Genomic DNA, 24,807 nt, shown 5'->3' with positions numbered 1-24,807 from the left:
TTGACCAGCGTGGCAGTGGCAATCTTGCGACCGGTTTGTGAGCAACTTGGTAACTGTGGCAGATTACAATTGGTTGAGAGAGATCACGTGACCTTGTTACTTCATCACAACCTGCCCACCGGGCTGTGAGGAACCTGGTTTCTAGTAAGCCACCTAGATAGCTTTAGACCACGTCTGGAGCAATCCGGGGTGGTCAGGTGTCACGACATTCGTTGATTAGTCGAGAGAGGTATTACCTCTAACGAGTCAATTTTAAAGAAACTGACGCAGCACAAGCACACCAGTTGCAAGATAATCTGCGACAAATGTGAAATATAATGCGTCCCCTTTAGCGTCCCCGTAGGTTTTTGCTTCCTTGCTGGATTTTTGTGCAGCCAAAAATAAGCCTCGGTTCTGAGATGCACCGTAGAGTGAAGAGATCTGTACTAGTTTCCACCACCTGGGCTCGTTTGTTGTCGTCCTGTATAATTCACTTACATGCGCTTGCACCCATTTGCAGATTCAGCTCTCGCTTTAGACTCTGCTGCTCACTCATACGTTTGTGTCTTTTGGAACCGATTCCGACTTCCCAAAGGACAACCGATTGCCTCTTCTCTGCGTGCCCTACCCAGGTTTCCTTCCCCTTGATTTCGGCTCATGTATTGTTAATACCTTTCGTTCTCTAACTCATTCTGCTCTTTTTTTTTAACGTAGCCTCTATCACTTTCCTTTCCATAGCTCGTTGCGGAGCGCTGAAATTTGATTACGGTGAAAGCTGTTGGTGGGAAAGCTTCGGTCACTGATGATGCTTTGCGACGCAACGACGTACATGGTCTGTTCTGAAAGTAGTAGGAGTCATTTTTTTAAACAAAATTTATTCAAGATAATAAAACAAACGATTACAATTGTTCAAGGTAGCACCCTTCCGCACCTACACGCTTCTGCCAATGAGTTTTACAGTTTTCGTACGCCTCCAGGAACGCCTGGATCGGAATGCGGTTTAGCTCCCTCGTCACGGCCTGTTGAACCGCCTCTACCGATCCGTGATGCTTCCCCTCCAGCGTCGATTTTATTCTCTGGAATAGAAAAAAGTCTGGCGGGGCCAAGTCGAGGCTGTAGGGGGGCTGAGGCAGCGTTGCCGCCTTGTGCTGGGCAAAAAATCGGGGTCCTCATTCACAGGATGAAGGAGATCCTACCGGTTGGCCTTTTCCTCCTCTGACAACACTCCCGGCACCAACTTCGCGCACGCTTTCCTCATGGATAAGTTTTCTGTCACGATCTCAAAAACCTGGGTTTGAGGAATGCTCAAGTCATCAGCAATCATTCTGACACTCATTCTACGATCACTGTTAAGTAAATGTTTCACTCGCTACACAGAGCCGAGCGCCGGCGCGCTCGTCTCTGCTAGCAGGAAGCTAGGAGAGGAAAGCTATGGCATGTGCACTCCTTACAAAAATGGTCTATATACTTTTTATAAACTTCTTATAGACTCTTTTGCATTTCTACGTATATTTCGTTTTGCTTATTCATAGCCTATTAACTATCTTCAGACTTCTTATAGGGCCTTTTGCCTTCACTTAAATATTTTCCTTTGTTTAATCATAGTCTAGAAACTACTCATTGACAAAGGTCTATTAAAATTGCGTCGACCTAAATTTATACTTTGTCCATAGACTCTATATAGGTTTGTACGGTCATAAACTAGTCTACAGGATTTTCGATGGAGGCGAAATTCTAGAGGCCCATGTACTGTGCGATGTCAGTGCACATTAAAGTACCCCAGGTGGTCGAAATTTTCGGAGCCCTTCACTACGGCGTCCCTCATAGCCTGAACCGCTTTGGAACGTTATACCCCCATAAACCATAAAAATTATATGATTTGCCTGTAGCAAGACTACAAACTTTATTGACAAAAGTATATGGGTGGCCTATAGACGGTCTAAGGAAATTTTTGTGAGGGTGAGTGGTATCGATTCTACCAGAGATGGCGCTCGCTGATACCGAAGACTGAAAAGCGCGCACTCGCAGCACAGCTCTCGCCGAGTTTAGTGCATGACGCGACATATCGTAAACTTTGTCAATTTATTTATCTGGCTCCAAATATTTCCTGTATAGGTCACTACTGGGAAGATGTAACTACTATATACTTTTCTTCACGTGTGCAGACAAGCTGCTATTCATTACTGCCATGTGCCTACCAAGTATACTCCAACCTATTCTTATTCTCCTAGCTATTCCAACCTCATGTTAGAGGTCTGAGGTCTCTACTTGCTCCGGATGAATGTATTCGCTTACTTCTTCCAACAACCCGCTGCATATCATGAAGTGGCGTTCCTTCCCAGACTATTGAAAACTATTATAACTGCCCGTTCATATTTAGTACCGACGGTATGGTTTCAATGTTTTAGCCCTCAATCATGCACGACAGCTTGTTCTTTGAGCCGCCTAAGAAGGCAATATCACTGCGAAATATAATTGGTGCAAAGTCAGTAGAATTTGTATTTAAAAAGGAAGAATTTTCAATCAGTAACGGTAAGCTATGAACATTGATTTCAAGGGTACGCTACTAACATATACATTGACAGATGTACGAAGAAGTACGCAATCCATAGGACCGCCTTCACTAGCCAGTTCACTAGCCGAATGACATGACCGCCAGGGTACAACGGGAGATGATCAAGTACCTCACAACGTACCTGACAGCGGCATGTATACCTAACACCTATCCCCATTCGTGTAACTACAGTGGCCACCTGACATACCACTCCCGTGTATGTCACCACGTACGCATGCTCTAATGACTGCTGAAACACTGTTACAACACTTTCTTGGCCTTGACACTTATTTCCGCTGCATGGTGCATGAACTCCAGCACACGTGTTTTTCACAAGTTACACCCGCTGAAGCATCCCCGATAGTGTGCATTGTATCTAACTGTAGCACTGTGATTGGAGTTTTGTTTTCTGTCCTTCCCTCGTCCAATACTTTCAATAGTCTTCTGTACTTCGTCAGTTACGGCGCTTTTCATCTACACGGCATCCTACGAAGTACGGTTTTCAATTCAATTCAGTTTCCTTTCAACTACGACTTTGCCGCCCTTCTCACATAAGCTGCGAGGAACAATAGCCATGCTGGGCTTAAGACACACTTGACAGCAATGAAAGCAGCATTGGCAGCCTCGGTCCACGTGAGAGCGGATGCCTTTGGATTAGCCAACCGAAGTAAACTTTCGAGTGGTTGCAGAAGGGCAGCAGATTCACTAATGAAAGGCCTGTAGTAGTTGACGAGGCCAAGGAAACGCCAGATCTGACGTAGTGAGCCCGGGCTGGGAAAGTCCGCGACTGCCTTGACCTTGTCTGGGAGTGGTTGGATACCGTGGGCGTCGGCGAGATGTCCGAGGAGTGCCAAGAATGAGATGCCAAACACACATTTGTCGGAGCATTTCATTAGCGAGGCGATGAGCTGTGGCATGCGTTGGTTGACCACTGGTAGTAGTGCAGTGCACGACGCCGTGCTTAAAAGGTTTTGGCCAGTCGGGAGCGGCTGTCAAGCAGCAGGTCCCCGTAAGGCCAACTGACAGGATGGCGGGCCGTAAAGGCGAAGGGGTAGAAAAGGAAGAGCCGGCCAGTCACAGAGAGTCCGGTAGTCGATTCTCAGAGTTTCTTGCGTGCCATGTCAACCAGGAGGAAGAAATGACAGAGAAAGTCCGCCCCAAGGATGTCGTGGCTGACCTCGGCAACTGATAATATTCAATGAAATAACCGGCGTAAACCAAGGTTGACGAGGAGTGATCGTTTGCTGTAAACTGATATCCGCGAGCTGTTGACGGCTTGGAGATCACACAGCGGCGGAGCAGCCCGGTCCACAGCATTGGTAGGGAGTAGACTGACCTCGGCACCTGTGTAAACCAGAAACCGGAGTCCGCTGGTAGAGTCGGTAATGTAGAAGAGGCGACCTTGATTTTCCGGTGAACCGCTCGTCGCCTTTAGTGATTCCCTGGAGCGCTTCCCTGCCATTCGCACGGTCCTGTGCAACGCTTCACAGCACCGCCAAAGCGTCGGTGATACCAGCACTGCGGCACGCTGTGACGCTCCTCAGTGTGACGTAAGAGGGGTGGTCAGGAGGAACGGGAGCTGCTGCTGAGTTAATAGCTCGGATAACGCCGCTGAGGACGGGAGCGGGGACTAGAAAAGCTCTGCATGGAAGACTGAAGGACGCCAGCAACGGGGTCTTGGAAATGATGCATGTCGTCGTGCAGCTCGGTAAGTTCTTGAGGAAACGCCGCGTATGGTGTTGAAATTGACGGCGGCGGATTGTCCACAACGGGGGAGCGAGCGCATGCCGCAGATTGTGGTTCCTGATGGAGCGTGGCGATGTCCATGGTCTTGTCCGCGTGGTCGGCTAAAGTCGCAAGTGGGGTGTCGGCGGCCGTCGCCACTGACATCTGCATCGGAGACGGAAGTCATTGGAGGAAGAGTTCCCGAAGGAGCTCGGTGTCAAAAATGGCTGCGCGGTCGCCAAGCAGGTCCTGCATGCGCCGAAGAAGTTGCGATGGACGCCGGCCAACGAGCTCTAACGCGCAAAGGAGCTGCTGCAGTCACTTGCAGTCGGATGGAAAAGTGCGTTGTAGAATGGTTACCTCCAGTTGGTCACACCGCTGCTGGGGGACTTGCCAGGATGTCGCGGACCTCGGGCGCGTCCTCGGCGGGCAGCGAGGCTTGAAGGTGACCGAACCGGGATTGCAGGGAGGTAATGTTCGCCAGGCGAAAACGGGCTTCGGCTTGTAAGAACCATACATCAGGGTGTTGTGCCCACAATGGCAGAAGACGGATGGCATAGGCGTCAGCGGAGGAGACGTGGGACGTCGGCGCCTTGGAAACGTCATAGGGCTCAGCGTTGCGCCGTGTTCCACGTCAACAGCGTAGGAGAACATGCTGCTTCCACAAGAGCCGCAGGCAAACTGGTTTATTCCAGCTGCTCCAGCAAGCCTGTACCATTCAGCTAGTCTGGACTAGGAGCCGGGGCTAGCGGAACACTGGACTAGGAGCCCCGACTACCCGGCTCGTGCGAATTAATCTATGCTAATTAAAAGTTTCCTCTTTCTCCCCAGCTGCTGCGCCTCTATTCCTTCACTTCACCTGATAACGCGCGGCGCTAATGCGCCACCACAGCATCAATCAATACGCTGAAATAAAAAAAGGTCACCCGCCCTATAGTGTCTGAAGCACAAGATAAGGTTAGACATCCTGATGCTGTTTAAAGTGTAATTGCATCGCACAGTACGCTGATGCATTTTGCAGCGGTGTTTAAGTGGAGCTGAAATGCAAAGAGTCCCTGAGTGCTCTGCGATGTCAGTGCACGTTAAAGAACCCTGGGTGGTCTGAATTAATTTGGAGCCCTGCACTACGGCGTCCCTCATAGTCCATGTGTGAGTTCTGCAAGTTAAACCCGACAATGCACAATGCCCGGGATCAGGTTCATCGAATTAAAAGGACTGCCAGGTATACGTACCCAAGCTAAGCGCCGTCAGAGAAACGAAAATCCCGTAGTCGTATACACCTACTGTCGGCGAATCCGACATCGCAGTCCGACGGCTGTGACTGCAGCACGTCTCGCAAAGAGTGATCGCACGCTTCACTTCTCGACTCAGGCCTATTATATCCGACTATGGCCGGGAGCGAAGCTCAAACTAGCTACGCAGTTTGCCATGACATTTACACATTTACGTTCTTCGTTCTTGGATGTATTTTTTTCTGCTGTGAACCAGAGCACGAAGTTAACAAGCGCTACATGTGTCGGGCGGTGAACGCGTATGTTGTTTCATTTCCTGTCGGTATTTTCTCGCAACGAGCGTTCGTAGTGGTGCAAGCAGCAGCTGGCACCGGGTCGTGTAGGCGGTGATTCCATGGAAACGACTGCTGCTGCCGCTGTAAACTTCTCATGTATTTTGGGTTATTGTGGATGCTTAAAGCGATCAAATGTGAAGAAGGTTCATCGCTCGGTGGTATGCCTTTTTAGTAATGATGGCAGTAGCTATTCGCAAAGTCCAGTTATTAGGCCTACTCGGATATTCGGGATTTTCAAATGCTGAATCCTCGAAAAATTCGATTCGCTTAACGAATCGAATACTGCAAGTTCAAAATTATTGGTAAAGAATCGGAAATAATCTCTAGATATTTTTTAGTAGTTTTCCGGTAAATTGCACCAAGACCAAAATGGCACGTGGTGGTCTTGTTCCTTGCGAGCGTGGATGACCGGCTTGGTTGGTGATTCAGTGCAGAATTGCCCCTACCACGACTCCAGGAGTGCTTCGTCAGGTGGCACCCGCATACGGTGGCACAGGGTTCGAAATTTGGAAGGGGTCAGCTACACATGACCTCGCTAGCACCTTGCATTGATTGTCACTTCGAGAGCTGCCTTATACTTTTCCATTTTCTTTTAGAATACTAGCTCATATGCGAAGGTTCCCGGCCTAGGCATAGCTAATGCTTTCAACATCAAGCAAATAATGGACACCTCAACCGCGCCTAGAAGGGAGGAATTTGTGAGTGAAAGAAGGAAGAGAGAAGAAAATGCCGTAAGGGAGGACTCCGGAATAATTTCGACCACCTGGGGATCTTTAACGTGCATTTACATCGCAACAGCACGCGAAGACCTTTGGTGTTTCGCCTCCATCTGAGCGCGGCCTTTCGCAGAACATCTTGGACTGCCCTTTTCACTTCTGCGGTCACGGCACTCTGTTTCCACCCAAGGTGACACTGCTACATTGCCTTTTTATGCGAAAGCATAGAACCCTCGATGGTGAGAGAGAGCGGTGACCGCCGTCGCCACACTGGCGGGCAGTGACGTCAGTCAGTGACGCTACCAGAACGAAAAATCCCGTTGGTTGGAGGGACGAGACGTCACAAGATTGGCGAATGCCCATTGGCTGGAGAGAAGTGACGTCGCCAGACAAGGTTCGTCTGTATAAATCCTCCACCTGCCAACCTAGTGTGACTTGTGAAACCCAAGTTGCCCTTCCCGAACTCTTCGCGTACACCACTTGCCAACCGTGGCAAGTGGTGTACGCGAAGTGTTCGGGAAGGGCAACCTGGGTTTTACGAGCCCAACCAGTCACTTCCGGCAAAGGCATCAACCGCTTCGAACTCTGTCGTATTGGCAACACATAGTGAAATTAAGTGTCGCTGAGTTTCTTTTGTTATTGCTATAGACGGATACAACTTGGAAACCCAGGGGCTTTTCCCCGTCAAAGAACCCGCTTCAGGCCAATGGCGTCATTCTGATGACCCTGTTAGTGTGAAAAAAGCAGAGAGTGATAGATGACAGGGTATAATACCTTCCCTGTTTGGTCGGGGATGTACCCCTTTAATGTCCATTTTTGCGCCACTCCCTGCATTGTCATGCTAGCAGAGTCATAGAATCGGCCGACTCCATTGGCTGGAAGGGGGGGTCCTTTGAGGAGGAAAATCCGCTGCGTTCTTGAGTTGTATCCGACTGTAATAACCCAGACGCAGATGCGCACTTTGTGGCTTGAGCACTACTCGCTGCTTTAGGAGAACAGACACAGTCTCCGCAGAGTACGGAGCACGGAGTAAGGTAGTGGCAAGGACACTCGTGTGTCATCCTATGGTAGGACTGGTGGCGTCGCAACACCGATCTGTGGCCGTCTCAGAGTTGCTTCATTCGACTGCTGGTCTATGTTTGTGGCGTTGCCGTCCGCTTGGTAAAATTAGTTCCCGGCGAGCGCGGCGTTTCTCCGCCACTCTCGGAGTTGCCATCTGCGAGAAAAGGCTCGCGTCTGTCGCATGGAGGAATAACGTCATGCTGTGGCTCGGGCGAAGGACATGGCGCGTAAATAAGCGGCCAGGGCTGTCAAGACAAGCAAGGGCCATCGCGTCTACCTAAGGGTTCGCGCCCGCAGCAATGAGCCGAGACCAAGCGCAACGTGCGTGCCATCACCGAGGTGTGGGCACGAGAGCTCCCAGCAGCCCGTAAAGACAATGTGCCCATTAAAAACGCCACAGCCTGCGTGAACGAAGTAAATTAGACATCTAGAAGAGTGCGGTGAGGGGCTAGTTGGTACGACATTATGAGAACAAAAAGTAACTGCGCAAAAGGACGGGACAAGAGAAAGAGAACCACACGGGACGAACGCAGACTGACAACTGATTTATTCCACCAACTCCTCTTTCCTTCAGCAGCAAAGTGCATGCGCACCAACCACAAAAACAAAAAACAGAAGCGACACTCATCTCGTGGAATCAAGGAACTCGACTTTCTTGCGGTACAGGTGTACTGAAGCTTCGCTAATGCACTTATCAGGCCCTAACCTCGCGATTTCCAAGGCCTCGATAATTTCTCGTTCTTTCTTCGACGCTCGAGGGATAACAAAGAACGAGAAATTATCGAGGCCTTGGAAATCGCGAGGTTAGGGCCTGATAAGTGCATTAGCGATGCTTCAGTACACCTGTACCGCAAGGAGGTCGAGTTCCTTGATTCCACGAGATGAGTGTCGCTTCTGTTTTTTGTTTTTGTGGTTGGTGCGCATGCGTTTTGGTGCTGAAGGAAAGAGGAGTTGGTGGAATAAATCAGTTGTCAGTCTGCGTTCGTCCCGTGTGGTTCTCTTTCTCTTGTCCCGTCCTTTTGCGCAGTTACTTTTTGTTCTCATAAATTAGACAGTCTAGTTCCAAACTTAGTCTTACACGCAGTCTCGTCTCTCTTGGTTTCGGGGAAATGTAAAGCGCAGTACCTAACTGGCTCACTTTTTCTGCGGATGCCTGAACCGGACCGGATAAAAAAAAAAAAAAACGAGGGGCGCTCAAGCACCGCCTTACTTTACGTTCATAGATCCCTGGAAGTTTTCATACTTCTCCTGACGATGTTCTGCAGCGGTTAAGCATTACGCTACTGCCCTGCAATGGCAGGTGCTGCCACCAGTGAGGCTTGTACGATCCAGGTTGCTCTTCGCAAGCAACCTCACGCGATCAATCATTAATTTAACTGCCGCCTGCCACGGTGGGAAATTTGCTCCCCGTCCGGTGGGCACCCTGGGATGTCGTAACAAGGTCACGTAACCTAGGCGCCCCACCTGCGCTAGGTTCTCGTGCGGGGATTTTTCGCTCACGGTTAACGACGCCGATGGCGACGCCGGCTATTCTGCGACACGGCACATTTGACGCGATCAAGTTAAAGGGACACTGAGGAGAAATTGAAGTTGGCTTGTATCGACAGAATACCAGCTCCTGATTACAAAAACGCCACTCATACTGACAACAAAGCTCTTGTAACGTAGAAAAGAGCAAGAACCAAAATACAGGTATCGCCGCCACAGGCCAAACTCGCAAGTACAAGCGTGATGAGATCATAGAACAAAACAGTGTTGCTAGAACGAATGGTTCTAGCAACACCAGGAACCGAGAAACCATGCATCACTGAGGCGCAGCCAATGCATGCGCAAATCTCCTTGACGTCGCCAGATGGCGCCACGTGCCCGGCTGCTACGCGCGCTCCTGAAGCATCGGGACAAATGAGCGCCTGTTTTCCGGCGGTAGGCGGGCTCCCGGTATTCCGCTAGCGGTAACAAGGTACACGGTATGCTAAACGTGTCTATTTGCGAGAACTTCGTTGACGACTTCGAGAACGAGATCCATCGTAACGCTGGCAAAACGCCAGTGCAAACGTAATCGAAGCGACTGTAGCAACGGCCGCAATAGCCGATAGATGCCTTCAACGTGCGGCCGGCGGTAGCTTTCTTTTCGGCTGCTGCTAGGCCGCACTGCTGGCCGTCAGAAATCACGGAGTCTGCGTTACGTCATGTGCATGTCATGTTTCACGTCTCTTAGTCCTCTGTCGTCATAGACGAATCCCAAGTTTGAATCAGAGCGGCGGGAAAAACTTTTTCAACTTCGAATCCAAATTTCTTAGAAATAAATGCATCTTTCGCTGCCGGCCAAGTGGCAACAAAGCCATGACATGCCGAACTATCGGATTTTACTAAAAAAAAAAAAATATTAATAGTGCTCTCCTCAGTGTCCCTTTAAAACGCGAACGCCGACTGAAGAGTTGCCAGCAGGCCTTTCTGTTTGTATTTTTACTCATTCGCACTTCTGCGCTGCTGCTTGCTGCGCAGAAACGCGAATGAGTAAAAATACAAACATGAACGCTGGCTGACAGCTGGAGTTTGCAGTCAACGTTCGCGTTTATTTTTGCTCACTGAACGTTAGAGGAGTTCGTTGACTGAGTGAGCCAGTTAGAGTGGATTTTCTATCTGCAAAGCCAAGAGAGAGACCAGACTGTGAATGACTTGACAGGGAACTAGACCAATTTGCTTCGTGCAAGCAGAACCAAGAATCTCAAGTTCATCTTTTTTCTTTTTAATGCGTAATCATTGTATGGCTACGTAGGCGGTTTCGGCGTGGGCTAGATAATCTCGGTCCTATAACGGAGGAACTAGTTGGTATATCGCATAAAGGATGGTATCGTCGGGTAGAGCACCAAAAGAGGATGTGCAAGTGAGAAAATGGTTGAGGTCAGTTTATCAGGTAATTAGAGCCAAAAATGTCTAAGTTGGTGGGGCCGGAGCAAAAGTCATTCGAATTACTACAAATGTGTAATTGCAACACAATATTTTAAAGCGGAAGCCTTTAATGCCTCATCGCTGTAAGCAGGACTTGTCGACAGAAATGTCACGCTTTTCAATTGGTCGAAACTGTCGTGACGTCACAGTGCGCGAATTTCAAACGGGGCCAATTATACTTTGGCTAGTAACCATGCAACCAATTAAAAGGATCGTATAGTGATGCTCCAAGTAAGTGGGAATGAGTTCATTGCCTAGTTACCCAATTAGCCTAATTAACCTTTCTAGTCAGGCCAAATAAATAAATAAAACCGAGTAAGAAATCGGTCGAGTTCGGGAATCGAACCCCGGTCCCCGGAGTGCGAGACGAGCATGCTAACGACTCCACCGTGCCAGCTTTTTTTTGCTTTATTGTCTGGATTTTGCAAAGAAAATTGGACAAAACAAACAATCAACAAAACACAATAAACGCTATGTACATACGACTCGTGGTCAGCCAGCATGAATCTGGCTTCGTCTAATTAAAATTCAGGCAATGTACAGAGCGGCTCTTGTTTTGAGAGCCACTCCGGAGGGTCCGCAGCGGCCTTCTGAATGGCCAGAAACATGTCCATATTTTCGCGAAAGTAAATCCTGGCAGGTCTTGCGTCTCGGTCACAATGGTAGCCTGCCATTCTGGAGCGCCATATACAGTGGAGGCCTGTCAGCATTATTAAGTCGAAAGGCACCCCATCCTCATTTTCAACAGATAAGTACCGAATGCCGTACGGGTCTAGCGGAAATTCTTTCTTCGCTGCAACACATCCCAAAAATAAACCCCTTCCCAACAGTGTAAAAAAACATGGTCTATTGTTTCCGGCTTCCTGCAAATAAAACAGTGAGATCCCCAGGGTAAAAGGAATTCAGGTTTTCTGCAAAGCGCTGAAGCGGTTTTCTGCAAAGTTATTTGCAACAACACCAACATTATAATTGGCAGCTTCTACAGAAGCCCTTCTTCTGGACACGAATTCATATCGATAATTCAAGATTTCCTCCAGCAATACTGTCGTAACTCGCGAATCATTCCAATGGGCGATTTTAACCTACCAGATGTCGACTGGACTACCATGCATCACACTTCAATTATCTCCGACGCTGTAATTAATTTGATGCTAAACTTTAACCTCCATCAAATCGTTCTCGATCCTACACGTGTACAAGGCTCAACAAAAAACATTCTTGATTTGATTTTAATCAGTGACCATTTCCCCGTCCATCGTGTTGCAACCCACGTCATCGAAGGCATCTCAGACCATAAAATCCCAGTTTGTGAATTACCGCTAAAATGCACCATGACATGCCACTGTCCAACCACCGCCATAAAAAACTTTGCAAAGGCAGACGACGCAGCGATCCTAACTTATCTCGCCCATGAATTCGACAGCTTTGCCGAGAGCGCATCAGATAGATCTACAAACATAGACGCTACATGGCTTATCTTTAAACGCGCTGTACAGTACTGTATGACTAACTTTGTCCCGCTCAAGATCAAACGCATCGCTAAAAATAACCCTTGGATCACTAGAGACGTCATTCACGCTCAGCGTCATGTAAAGAGGTTACGCAAAGCTATCAAGACCAAAGGTGGTAGTCATTTGAGGAAATCTAAATTAACCAGTGCCGTTGAAAAGCTCAAGCAGGTCACGAAACAAGCGAAAGACTACTACTTCAATGTAACTTTCCCAAGTTTTTTGAGAAATAATCCACACAGGTTTTGGAGCCATTTTCGTGGCCGTAAAACGGTGCCGTCCGGTCTCTCTGTTGAAGATAAGGCCAATACTGCTAATATGTACAACGATTTCTTCTTTTCAGTCTTTACTAAAGATAACGGCATCATCCCCGACTCCTGCAATTTGCCCCTGCTAAATATTGAACCTCTCAGAATTACCGATGACGGGATTTTCAATCTTCTGCTGAACCTAGATCCAAAAAAATCATCAGGTCCGGATGATATTCCAAATGAGTTTTTAAAAAGATATGCCGAATGGTGTAGCAAGTACCTTGGTATTATTTTTGCAAGTCTATTTCATCATCAAGGCTGCCCAGAGACTGGAAAATGGCAAAGATCATACCTATTCATAAATCAGGGGACACTACCTCACCCTCAAACTATAGGCCAATCTCTCTTACAAGTACATCATGTAAAATTTTGGAACACATAATTTCGAAGCACATAACCTCATTCCTGGAGCGCAATAGTATATTGACACCCCATCAGCATGGATTCCGACGCGGGTTATCAACCGTTAGTCAACTAACAGAGGTTGTACACGATCTAGCCCTTAATATTAATAACTGTAGCCAGACGGACATAATATTGCTGGATTTTTCAAAGGCATTCGACTCTGTATCACACAATAAGTTGCTAGGAAAACTAAAAACTGTTATCGGGGAAGGCGAATTACTATCTTGGTTAGAAGATTTTTTGTCAAATCGGTCTCAGTTTGTGGTTTTTGAGTATGTTTCATCCAAAACAGTTCCAGTAACGTCGGGCGTTCCTCAGGGATCAGTCCTTGGTCCATTGTTATTTCTGCTCTTCATCAATGACATAACTAATGACATTGATTGCAGCATTAAGCTCTTCGCAGATGACTGCATTCTTTACAAAACAATTAACAACCGCGAAGACCATCTGTCGTTAAACAGTTCTCTAAAAAAAAATAACAGAATGGTGTACCACGTGGCAAATGACAATAAACACTAAAAAATCCGTTTGTATGACAGTAACAAGAAAAAAATTCCCGTTTTGCTTTTCTTACTCAGTAAACGGCGTTCCATTAACGAAAACTGAACACCATAAGTATCTAGGTATTACGCTGTCTTCTGACCTGAGGTGGGACTCTCACATTGCTAACATCACGTCTACTGCTTTACGGAAACTTCTCTTTATCAGGAGACGCTTGCGGTCCGCACCAGTATCTTCTAAACTCCTGGCCTACAAAACCCTTGTAAGGCCAGTCTTAGATTACGCGAACACAGTCTGGTTCCCCCAATCAATAACTAACATCACAAAACTTGAGGCTATACAACGCAAAGCCCTAAGAATAATTCACAATAAACACAAGCGCACAGATTCCCCAACATTGCTTGCAGTTTCATCCGGTCTCCAAACACTATCCGCAAGAGCAAAACAAGCGCGCTTAAAATTTTTGTTTCAATTATTGCACGAGCAGTACAGGATAGATGTGCAAAAATACGTAACGTACTCACAATCGCCACCTTCACGGCACAAACATACGAACACACTAACCGAGTATGTGTGCCATAATGACACGTTTAAGCATTCCTTTTTCCCTCTCTTTATTAGTGAATGGAATCGCTTGGGTCGTAACATCACCAGCACTCAATCCTTATCATCATTCGTGTCACAGATAGAGCATTTGTCGTAATGCACAGTGGCGATGCAGCAACCGCGACCGCAAATCTAGGCAAGAAGACTACCCCTTCTAACTTGTCATGTACGCGTTTGTGAGTGCATTCTGAAATTGTGCCTACCAGTGTCAAAGATCTGTTCTGTATAACCTTTTGCTATGGCCAATTCACTTTTCCCTACCTTTGCTTTTATGCCATGTTTGCTGCCTTTGAATAATATGTTTATATTTGTTTTCTTTTTGCACTGTACTAATTGCCCCTGCTATGGTCTTGCAATAAGACCAGCATTATTGTAAATAAATAAATAAATAAAATTCCTTTCCCTCTAAAATTTTTTTAACCGGTAAGGTTCCGGTGTGCAGCTTAAAAAAGAAGGTTTTTGTTCCTGGCGGCACCTGCATTTTTTTCGCTCTCTTTAAAACATCTTTGCCTGGGCCTCCACTGTACAAGGCCCTGTACAAGGGCACGGGGAAAAATACATCGCACAAAGCACGGTACAGTTTCTTTCGTTTCACAGTGGACAGAAAGTCATTCGACAACCGTGCGGAAAGAAACCTTACACTGGCAACGATTTCCCGGTAAAAACCGCTGACCCTACCGTAAACCTCAGCAGTTCCGACTACGTACTCGGGCAGCAGGCGCCGCAGCCTAACTTGGCATACGGTGCGCAAAAACGGGTCTCCTGTGTCCCGAAAAAACAAGAAACGATTCACCTGCTGCCGAAGAAACAAATGGCCCAGTCCCAGCCCACCTTCCTGTACCCGTCTGAACAGGTTGGTCCGGCTGCAGCGCTCCCAGTCAGACGACCATATGAAGACGGCGAAAATTCTGTGCAGCTTTTGAGTGTTTAACCAAGGTAGATGTACTATGATAGCGTAGGCTGCATAGAAGCCCATACGTTCAAAACATGGCGGCTTGTGGTGCGCAGCCAGCGCCGTCTTCGATATGCGTGGACAACTAAAAAGTGACGTCATAATTAAAACAAAAACGCGACGTCAAAGACACGTGTTTTAGTGACGTCATATTCGTGACGTCAGCGTCACGTGCTGCTTGGCGGGAAAAATAAACTGCTGAACGCCGCGACGCTTCAGCGCGAGACCCTACACGAGAACGAGAAGGAAGACACGAGTGCCGACCACCAACACTATTTTTAGGTAGTCAGTTCTCGTTGTGCCTTTTTCCTTCGTCCTCGCCTCAGGTGTCGCGCTGAATGTCGCAGGTGTAGCGCTGAAGCGATGAAATGTGACGCCGCCAGACAGGTTATCGCTCGCACATCGTGCAACAGCACACCTATTTTTTTGCGTACGGAGGCCCCATGGCCACAGACGATGCCCTTTTGGGGCAAAAGCGACAGAACCGCACCCAACCGAACGAAACTACACAGAAGCGCTGGCAAAAGGGAAAAGCGGAAACTGTACACGAACGATGCACACCAAGAACTCGAGCAACAAGCAACGAGGAAATAGTAGGGCTAGCAGAATCGAGTTTCAAAGAAAAGCAAGCAGAATGGTCAAAAGATAAGACCAGGGTATTACATCAGAGCACCGTCAACCTTGGCATCGTCCCGCTGCCATTGCCGCTGCTCTGAGCGAACGCTGTCATCAAATTTTTACAAAGCCAGCGCTATACTTTTTAACAAAGTGCACACAACTAAAACATTTTAAAACGGAATCACTGCAATTGTTTTTGAATGCTTTTGAAACACAAAATATGTCCTAATTATTTTCCTCTTCTAGTCGTGTTTGTCCACTCATTTCATTTTGGCGCTTTAGTTCCACCACTAACTAATTTGATGTCGCTAGCACTTGGTTCTGGACCGCATTCAAGCCCCGGTTTCGCGACCTATTTCAATTGACCTTGGCTTAACCGTGAACAGTGCAACACCTGCATGACGTACCAGAACCTGCTGATGAAGAACAGGTTGCAAACAGTGGCTCTGGCAAAAATTGACAAGGTCGTCCCTTTCCACTTATCCGCTCTCTCCCGTATCTCTTTGACCTGTCCTTTCCAATACCGTTCGCTGTCATGGTACGCATCGAGCGGAACGCCCAAGTACTTATCTGGTGTCGTCGTCCAAGGCACACTGGCGAACCGTTCAGGCGAAGACGCCCACCCGCCATGCCACAGCCCGAGGCACTTCGACCAGTTAACCCCGCTTCCCGTAGCTTGGCTGAAATCGCGTACACATTTAACTGCCTCGCTTATGCCTCTCTCGTCCACGGCAAACACTGCAATGTCATCAGCGTACGCTAAGAGCTTAACTTCGGCTGCTTGCAAACTGAATCCGTTTATACTCCTGTTTTTCAGTATCTTCAAACAAAGGGCCTCCACATAAATACAAAATAAAAGGGGGCTGAGGGGACAGCCCTGGCGCACCGAACGCTGCACGCTAATGGGGGCCCCCAGACTCTTGTTAACGATCAATCTCGTCGTGCAATTCCGGTACGCCAGGGCCACACCCTCGCGAATAACAGAACCAACATTAATATGGCCTAATACTGCAAACAAAAGTTCGTGGGCGACGCAGTCAAATGCCTTTTCTAAATCGATCTGGAGAATTGCCACCTGGCCACTAGTGTCATCACAGCATTCTAAGACACTGCGCGCAACGTGAATATTTGTAAAAATAGACCGTCCTTTAATCCCGCAGGTCTGATGCGGACCAACTAAGTAATGAATCACGGTCTGCAACCTTCGCGCCAGAACCTTTATGTAAATTTTGTACTCGACGTTCGTGAGTGCTATCGGTCGGTATGCTGTTACCAATCGTAATCTGTCTATGTCGTCCGTTTTGGGAATCAGCACAGTATGGGACGAACCATAGGATGGAGGCAGTGCTTTTATATTAAAGGCTTCATTAAAGATAACCTTCAAGACCGGGGAAATTACAAGTTTAAATTCTTTGTAGAATGCCGCGCTGAACCCGTCGGGTCCAGGCGACTTACCTGGGGTTCAAAGTGTCTATTGCTTGCGCAACTTCTCCTTGAGTTATCTCCTGCTCTAATCTTTCTTTAGTTTCGTCGTCCAGACGCGGCATCTCGGCTAGAAACGCCTCCTTAAATGTGATAGCATCTACCGGATGCGATGCGAAGAGCGCCTGGTAATGCTCGAAAAAAGCTGCTTTGATGTAGTCGATGTCCGTTTTTAAAACACCTCCCCATTCTATTTCGTTAATGTGATTTCTTTCGGCACGGGCCTTTTCTAAACCAAGCACTCGTTTCGATGGCGCTTCCCCTGCAGCCATGTCTTCTGCCCTTGCCGCCATGCCAGCTCGATGGTTTGGACTGAACAAAGGCGCGTCTAGTGAATACGGTGTCTTCGTTCACTCCCATCTTCCTGTCTTCCCGTTACGGCGAGGTTCAGGTGTCTACCGAGATATGCAAGACAGATACATTTCCTTTCCTCAAAAACCAATTAACCGACGAGCAAGGCGTAGAACCAAACGGGCGATGGCGTTCTTTGGACTCCCTGGCAGCGTTGCAAGACACTGTCGCGTTTCACTCTTAGAGGCGAAGCTTAACATCTTAACAGTACATCAGTGACACAAGCAGCAACACCGAGCTTAAGGCTTTCGCCTCGCCGCACTTTAGGTCAACAAAGTGCCCCCTTGAATTTTTTCTGCCTTGTGTTGGATTTTTCTGTTTATTTTTTCTCTAGTGACATTGTCTTCGTCCCACTTCGTATCATGAATCAAAATGCATATGCGCGGAGTTCCAAGTTTCAGTTCCGTATTCTCATAGCACGTGCCGCTAAGCTAGCGAAAAGGTGCTGAACTGATTTACAGAGAGAAAACAGCTCATTGTCTGAGTCAAACATCCCAACCACGACTAGTCTGGAAGCCTTTTTTACTTGCGATCAATAAAAACACAACTTTCTCGTCCTTTTTTTAACGTTTTACTTCCGCCAGAACCCGCTTTCCTTTTTTCATATCCGCAATAAAAGCGCCCGCCATTAAAATGTCAGCCTCTCTGCGGTAGTTTACAGCCTATAATTGTACTGTGGTCTGTTATTCAGAGAAGGGAGCAAGCGGTGATGTCTGGGATCTGGAATTCACGCTGCCAATAACCTATACGCTCTAAAATAGCTGCTCTCAGAGGGACAGTTTGGCTACATAAACGAACGTGCATACTGCTGGGTAGTTCGAGTGTCCTTCCTCGACAACGTGGTAGATGAGGTCTCGTTTGCAACGCGGTTTTTAGTAACGGCAAGCCGATAACTCCTGGAGTTGTTTCGAAACGCATGTGGCGTGTATTGCATATAATTAGAGAGAGAATTAACGATAGAGAAATTGTTCAATGTGAAACATTCTCTCCTGTTGTCGGTTGACATGACTTATGCAGAGACTGGAAAGGGAAAGCCACTGGGAGGAGGAAGAACTGAGGGGTTGGGAAACGGGGCCCGCCTAATGCTTTCATGCACAGCTTGGCGAGAAGCCTGCGCTGCGGTCCGCAGCTGTTGTTTTCGTTGTTCGAACCTAGTTGCGTGCTACGTGACGCAATTGAATTAGTTTGTACTGGTATTCTATTGAAGCCTTTGGCATTTTTCGAAGCGCTAAAACAACATGGACGCAGAGGGAACAGGGACGAGTGCTTCCCTCTGCGCTCGTCCCTGTCTGTTGTTCCCTCTGCGTCCATGTTGTTTTAGCGCTTCGAAAAATGTCAACACTGCACCAGCTAGCCCGATCCGCTACCCTTCTATTAAGCTAGTTGTGCTGCACTGCACGGCTAGTAGTTCTGCAGAACAAGCATTGAAAACCGCTGAAGTTTTGTACGTTGGTATTTGTTGTGTCCCCTTATTGCTTTTGTGTGTGTAACGACCACTCGCATCCTCCTCCTAACGACCACTCGCATCCTCCTCCTAACGACCACTCGCGTCCTCCTCCTAACGACCACTTGCCCTTCGTCGCACGCTGTCGCCAGATGCCCCCCCCCATGGTGCGCCCCCGCATCCTCCTCCTGTTTTGGGAAGCCACTCCCTCCCGTGGACGCTTCTCCGCTCCCTCCTTTCTTCGGGCGGCCAGTTCGGCTCCTGCCTCGGTCGACGCTGGTCGCACCCTCATCGGCTTTAAATAAACGAAGTCTTAAAGTACCGTGTGCGTCTTTCGCTGCATTCAACACAGCGACCGGACACGACAGTGGCGACGAGAAAGTGGATTCGACCCGCGCTACGCAACGCTATTGACAAGCCATGGCTACGCGAGGGTTTCCCAATCAGATACCAGAGTTCAACGGCTCATCGTGGTCATCGTGGGTTGGACGCCTTCAGTTCTACTTTGAAGCTAACAACATCACAGACCCAGCCTTGAAGAGGGCCAACCTGCTGACGCTGTGCGGGGAGCAGACCTACGATACTGTCTGCGCCCTTATTCAGCCAAGCACACCAGCGGCAGTGTCTTACGACGACATCGTAAAAGCGCTGCAAAAGCACTACGACCCAAGGCCATCCGAGGTCTACAGCCGGGCTCGCTTCCAACGACGAGATCAACTGGGAGGAGAAACTGTGAGCGCCTACGTAGCCGCGCTCAAGAAGCTCGCTGCCGACTGCAATTTTGGAACGCTGTCGACAACAGCTACCGGGCAGGAGGGAGACGCAGCTTCTTCTGCTAACACCACCATGCTTCCCTTGGACGTGATGTTACGCGACAGATTTGTGTGCGGACTGAGTGACGAGTCACTGCAGCAGCGCCTGTTCGCTGAGAAGGACCTCACATTCAGCAAAGCTTACGACATCGCCGTTCGAGCGGAGAGCGCCGGTCACCAGCAGAGAGGGATTCGCCGGAACACCGAGCCGGTACACCAGACAAGCAACCAGGTGCGCAAGCCTTCTGTTGTTGTAAAATCGGTCAAAAAGGCACAACGCTGCTGGCGGTGTGACGACCAACACAACCCCCAGGGATGTCGATTCCAGTCAGCCACGTGTAATTTTTGCCACAAGCGAGGGCATATCGAAAGAGCATGCATTACGAAACGGAGACTTGCCAAGATAAAGTCACCTTCCCAGCCTAATCACAGCGTCAACGCCTCAGAGAATACGCCGCTATCTGATCTCCATGGAACAACATCAGCAACACCATCTGTGTTGTACGACCTGAACACCATGAATCTCGGCACGCGACCGAAGATTTTTACAGAAGTAAGCGTACATCACCAGCTGATTAAGTTCGAGGTGGACTCCGGCGCAGCCTGTACTCTGATCAGTGAGGACACGTTCCGAACTTCATGGCCATCTGACGCACCCGCCCTGCAACAAGACGACACGCACCTGCGAACGTGGTCAGGACAGAATCTGCCACTATTGGGCTCTGCCAACGTGCAGGTTAACTACAACGGCCAGACCCATACGCTACCTCTGCTTGTTGTGAAGGGCACAGGATCAAGCCTTCTAGGGAGAAACTGGTTTTCTCCACTAGGCGTGATGATATGCGGCATACACCAGACGCCGAGCCAGAACATGGTTGAGCAACTGCAAGAGAAATACGAAAGAGTATTCTCGGAAGAGATTCCAGGAAACGAAAGGCCCCCGGTCACACTGGAGTTGTTGGACAACGCGCAACCCAAATTTCTGAAGGCCAGGCCGGTGCCGTTTGCTCTCCGAGATTCAGTTGAAAAAGAGTTGGACAAACTGGAGCAGCAAGGTGTCATCGAGCCGACGCAGCATTCAGAATGGGCCACACCACTTGTCGTAGTTCGCAAGAAGAACGGAACCATACGCCTCTGCGGAGACTACCGGAGCACCGTCAATCTTGCGACTAAAGCGTCCTCTTACCCGCTACCGACACCTGAAGAAGTATTCAGTGTACTACGTGGCGCAAGAGTCTTCAGCACATTGGACCTCACCCAGGCGTATCAGCAGCTGAAGGTGAGCGAGTCAACTGCTGAATTATTGGCAATTAACACACTGAAAGGCTTGTACAAAGTCAAGCGACTGCCTTTTGGCGTAGCTGCAGCCCCGGCCATATTTCAAAAATTCATGGAGACAGTGCTTCAGGGCATCCCAGGAGTTTGTGTCTACCTTGACGATGTCATCATCAGTGGCACTTCCACTGAAGAGCATGCAGTGCGCCTAGAGCTCGTTCTCGAAAGGCTAGCAAACGCTAATTTGTGCATAAGCAAATCGAAGTGCTGTTTTGCGGTGCCAGAGGTGCAATTTCTGGGACACCGAATTGATGCGGAAGGCATTCACCCTACCGAGGACAAAGTGCGAGCGATCACAGAAGCACGAGCTCCAACCAACAAGCAGGAGCTACAGGCTTTTCTCGGACTCTTGACGTTCTACGACCGGTTCTTGGAACAAAGAGCTACCGTGGCCAACGACTTATACCAACTCCTTCGGAAAGATGTGACATGGACATGGTCGCCACGCCATCAGCAGTCATTCGATGCCCTGAAAGACCTGATTCGAAGATGTACAGTCCTCCGCCACTACGACGAAAGGAAGCCTCTGCTTTTGGCTTGCGACGCATCACCGTACGGAGTCGGCGCGGTTCTATCGCAAACTGACGAGCAAGGAAGGGAAGCTCCCATCGCCTTCGCCTCACGTACGTTGTCGCAAGCAGAACGCAACTACGCGCAACTTGACAAAGAAGGGCTAGCCATCGTCTACGCGGCGACACATTTTCACCAGTACATTGCCGGCCGGAAGGTGACCTTTATAACCGATCACCGACCGCTATTGGGCATTCTGGGACCACAAAGGCCTATGCCACCAACTTTGTCTCCGCGAATGACACGTTGGTGCATCAAACTCTCAGCGTACGACTACGCTCTGGTCTACCGCAATGGGAGTAAACATCAAAACGCCGATGCGCTAAGCCGTCTGCCACTAGACGCAACTGTTGACGAACCATTTCCACCAGGAGACGTTCTGATGTTCGAAGCACTGCCAGAACCTCCGCTTACAGCAGGCACAGTTGCAGCATCTACGCAGAAGTGCGCAGCTCTCCGGCTAGTTTACACAGCTGTTCAACAAGGCAACGTGCATAAACTCAAAGGGGACAACTTCGACGCTTACCGCAGGCGAGCTACAGAGTTGAGCACCCATCGCGGCTGCATCATATTTGGGTCCCGAGTTGTGATGCCGAGAGAACTACGCGCACAAGCTATGTCTCTCATCCACGCCGGACATCGGGGCATCGTTGCAATGAAAAAGTGTGCCAGAAGCTACATGTGGTGGCCTGGCATTGACAACGACATCGAAACAGTGGTGCGAGAATGCAAGCCTTGCCAGAGCAGCCGGAGCGCCCCGCCGAAAGCTCCTGTCCCAGAATGGGAAAAGCCAGACACACCATGGCACACACTGCACATTGATTTTGCAGGACCAATTGAGGGCTGCACTTTCCTTGTGGTCGTAGATGCCTACACAAAGTGGCTTGAGATAAGGCAAATGGGACAGACGACTTCGGCAGCAGTCATTGACAACCTCCGATCACTATTTGCAACGTTCGGCCTGCCGCGCAAGGTAGTGTCGGACAACGGAACACCGTTTGTGTCTGCGGAGATCCTCAAGTTTTATCGCGACAACGGGATCTCATCAGTTACATCGGCCCCCTACCACCCAGCGACAAACGGACAAGCCGAGCGCTACGTAGCCGAGCTAAAACGCGCCCTTGAAAGAGATCAGACAGGCTCGCTGCAGCGCCGCCTTGCGCGCTTTCTCTTCAAGCAGCACACGACGGTTCAGAGCACAACAGACGAGACCCCCTCGAAAATGATGTTCGAGCGTGAAATGCGAACCCAGCTCACAGCCATCCTCCCCGAGCCAAAGGCAGAGACGTTCCGGGAAGAAAAAGCAATTCCGCGCTGCGGCACGCTTAATGAGGGGCAGCGCGTCCTCGCCCGACAGTTTCTGAAAAAGCCACGCTGGGAGGAAGCTACAATTGTCAGACGCATAGGCCTGCGCTCTTGGCTCGTCAACATACATGGCACAGTAGCACGCCGACATCTCAACCAGCTGCGTAGATTTACGACGCCGTCTGAGAGCTGTCCGCCAGCGGAGAGAACACGTGCACCATCTTCCCACATAGCCTGGCACCTCTTCCCGGAAGAAGAGACTTCGCCCAGGACAGACCTAGGAGACACAGCGAACAACAGCCAGCCTACAAGTGTTTCTCCCCCGAGCGCACAAAGCCAGCGCGCCTCCACGCGTGAGCGCCGACCCCCTGCACGATACCAGGCAACTTTCTAAGGGGGAAGGAAGTGTTGTGTCCCCTTATTGCTTTTGTGTGTGTAACGACCACTCGCATCCTCCTCCTAACGACCACTCGCATCCTCCTCCTAACGACCACTCGCGTCCTCCTCCTAACGACCACTTGCCCTTCGTCGCACGCTGTCGCCAGATGCCCCCCCCATGGTGCGCCCCCGCATCCTCCTCCTGTTTTGGGAAGCCACTCCCTCCCGTGGACGCTTCTCCGCTCCCTCCTTTCTTCGGGCGGCCAGTTCGGCTCCTGCCTCGGTCGACGCTGGTCGCACCCTCATCGGCTTTAAATAAACGAAGTCTTAAAGTACCGTGTGCGTCTTTCGCTGCATTCAACACAGCGACCGGACACGACAGGATTGCATTGTTGTTTCTGGCAGCACGCAGAGACAAGAAAGAATAGAAATTGAGGTGAACACAGCGCTGTCTTGGAGCTGAACTTTATTCAGAGAGTATTACAGCCTAGCCCACATATAACGACTTTGACTCACTCGGCTGGGCGTTCGTTGTATCCGATGTTTGTAGTAAGCGGATGCCCCTCTTTAGAGCCAAAAATACTTAGTGCGCGAAAAGTGGCTTTAATTTCGTAAAAACTGCTTCATGCTCATCAAATTATCCAAAGGAGAACATACCGCAGCGCTTTCCAGGACGGTCATGTTCTGCTCGCCGACAGCATCGCTGCCAAAAATCTGGTTCTTCAAGCCTCCTCAGCGTCTGGTGGCAGGTCGGCCACATTAGCCAGATTCCTACTAGTTGGCAAGTGCTCGCACTTTGTGTTAGCACCGCGCTGAAACCTGCGCGCGCTGCGAGTTCCCGAGCCAATGAGAGAGTTTTGCCTCCCGAGCACGCGCAGGAATCATGCCGACCGTGGCGCATGTATTTCTGCGACGCAGGCACCCTCTCTTGTCAGTTAAGGTAACTAGAAAGGAGGACACCGCGGAGAAGCAAACCTAAGGGGAAAGTGCAGGACGAGTCCTCACGAGCCAAAATACTCGTCCTGCACGTTTTTACGTGGGCGGAGGTCATGGCTTGATCAAAGTATTTCGAACACTGAAATAATTTCTGAAGGCTATCAGTGCTTTCGACGCGACCGTAACTTTCCTGCTGGTTGTGTGTGTATGCTTCCTCATTCCAGTATACTATGCATGTCCTTGGAATCCCCTGCTACTGAGCGTGAAGCAATTTTTTGTAGATAGCGCTTGGCGAAGAGAAAGGGGCTTGTAATCGGCTCGTTTTATCGTCCACCTAGTGCGTCCTATCAGCCGCTTGCACATCTGTCCGATTATCTTGAAATCCGGCAAGTAACCATGTTATATCTGGACGCGATTTTGTTCTACCCGAGATCGACTGATCAACCCACAAACCTACATTAAACTCGTGGGAGCATGGACTCTGCATTGTTGTCATTTTGCAAGATTTCGCATTTGAAGAGCATATTCGTGAAGCGTCAATTCGTGACACTTTATTACAAAAGATACTGATAATTACGTTTGGCACGTTGTTTTAGCTTTTATTAGAGCTAATATTTTATTAGATCAAAGAGCAACATTTTAAGCGCTGCGAAGTATCAAGATGAGATTCCTTTACGTTCGAGGATTACGAGTGGATTTAATGTGACGTGTAGTAGGTGTACATTGGAAGAACATTCG

General features: G+C 49.1%; 1 protein-coding gene across 1 annotated transcript in view; it reads right to left on the bottom strand.

Moving 5' to 3' along the window:
* LOC149365376 (sodium-coupled monocarboxylate transporter 2-like) overlaps positions 1-5,617 on the bottom strand; it is a 39,812-nt gene extending 34,195 nt beyond the window's left edge. The window contains exon 1 of the mRNA XM_089583251.1: positions 5,491-5,617. Within this exon, the coding sequence (XP_089439377.1) occupies positions 5,491-5,560 (70 nt within the window). The 5' untranslated portion in view covers positions 5,561-5,617. The remainder of the gene's footprint in view (positions 1-5,490) is intronic.
* Positions 5,618-24,807: the final 19,190 nt, after the last annotated feature.

This window comes from Amblyomma mixtum, chromosome 1 (assembly GCF_055824585.1).
Source record: "Amblyomma mixtum isolate Tamu chromosome 1, ASM5582458v1, whole genome shotgun sequence".
NCBI lineage: Eukaryota > Metazoa > Arthropoda > Arachnida > Ixodida > Ixodidae > Amblyomma > Amblyomma mixtum.
The sequence above is the reverse complement of the archived record's forward strand: the minus strand, read 5'-3'. Positions and strand labels throughout refer to the sequence as shown.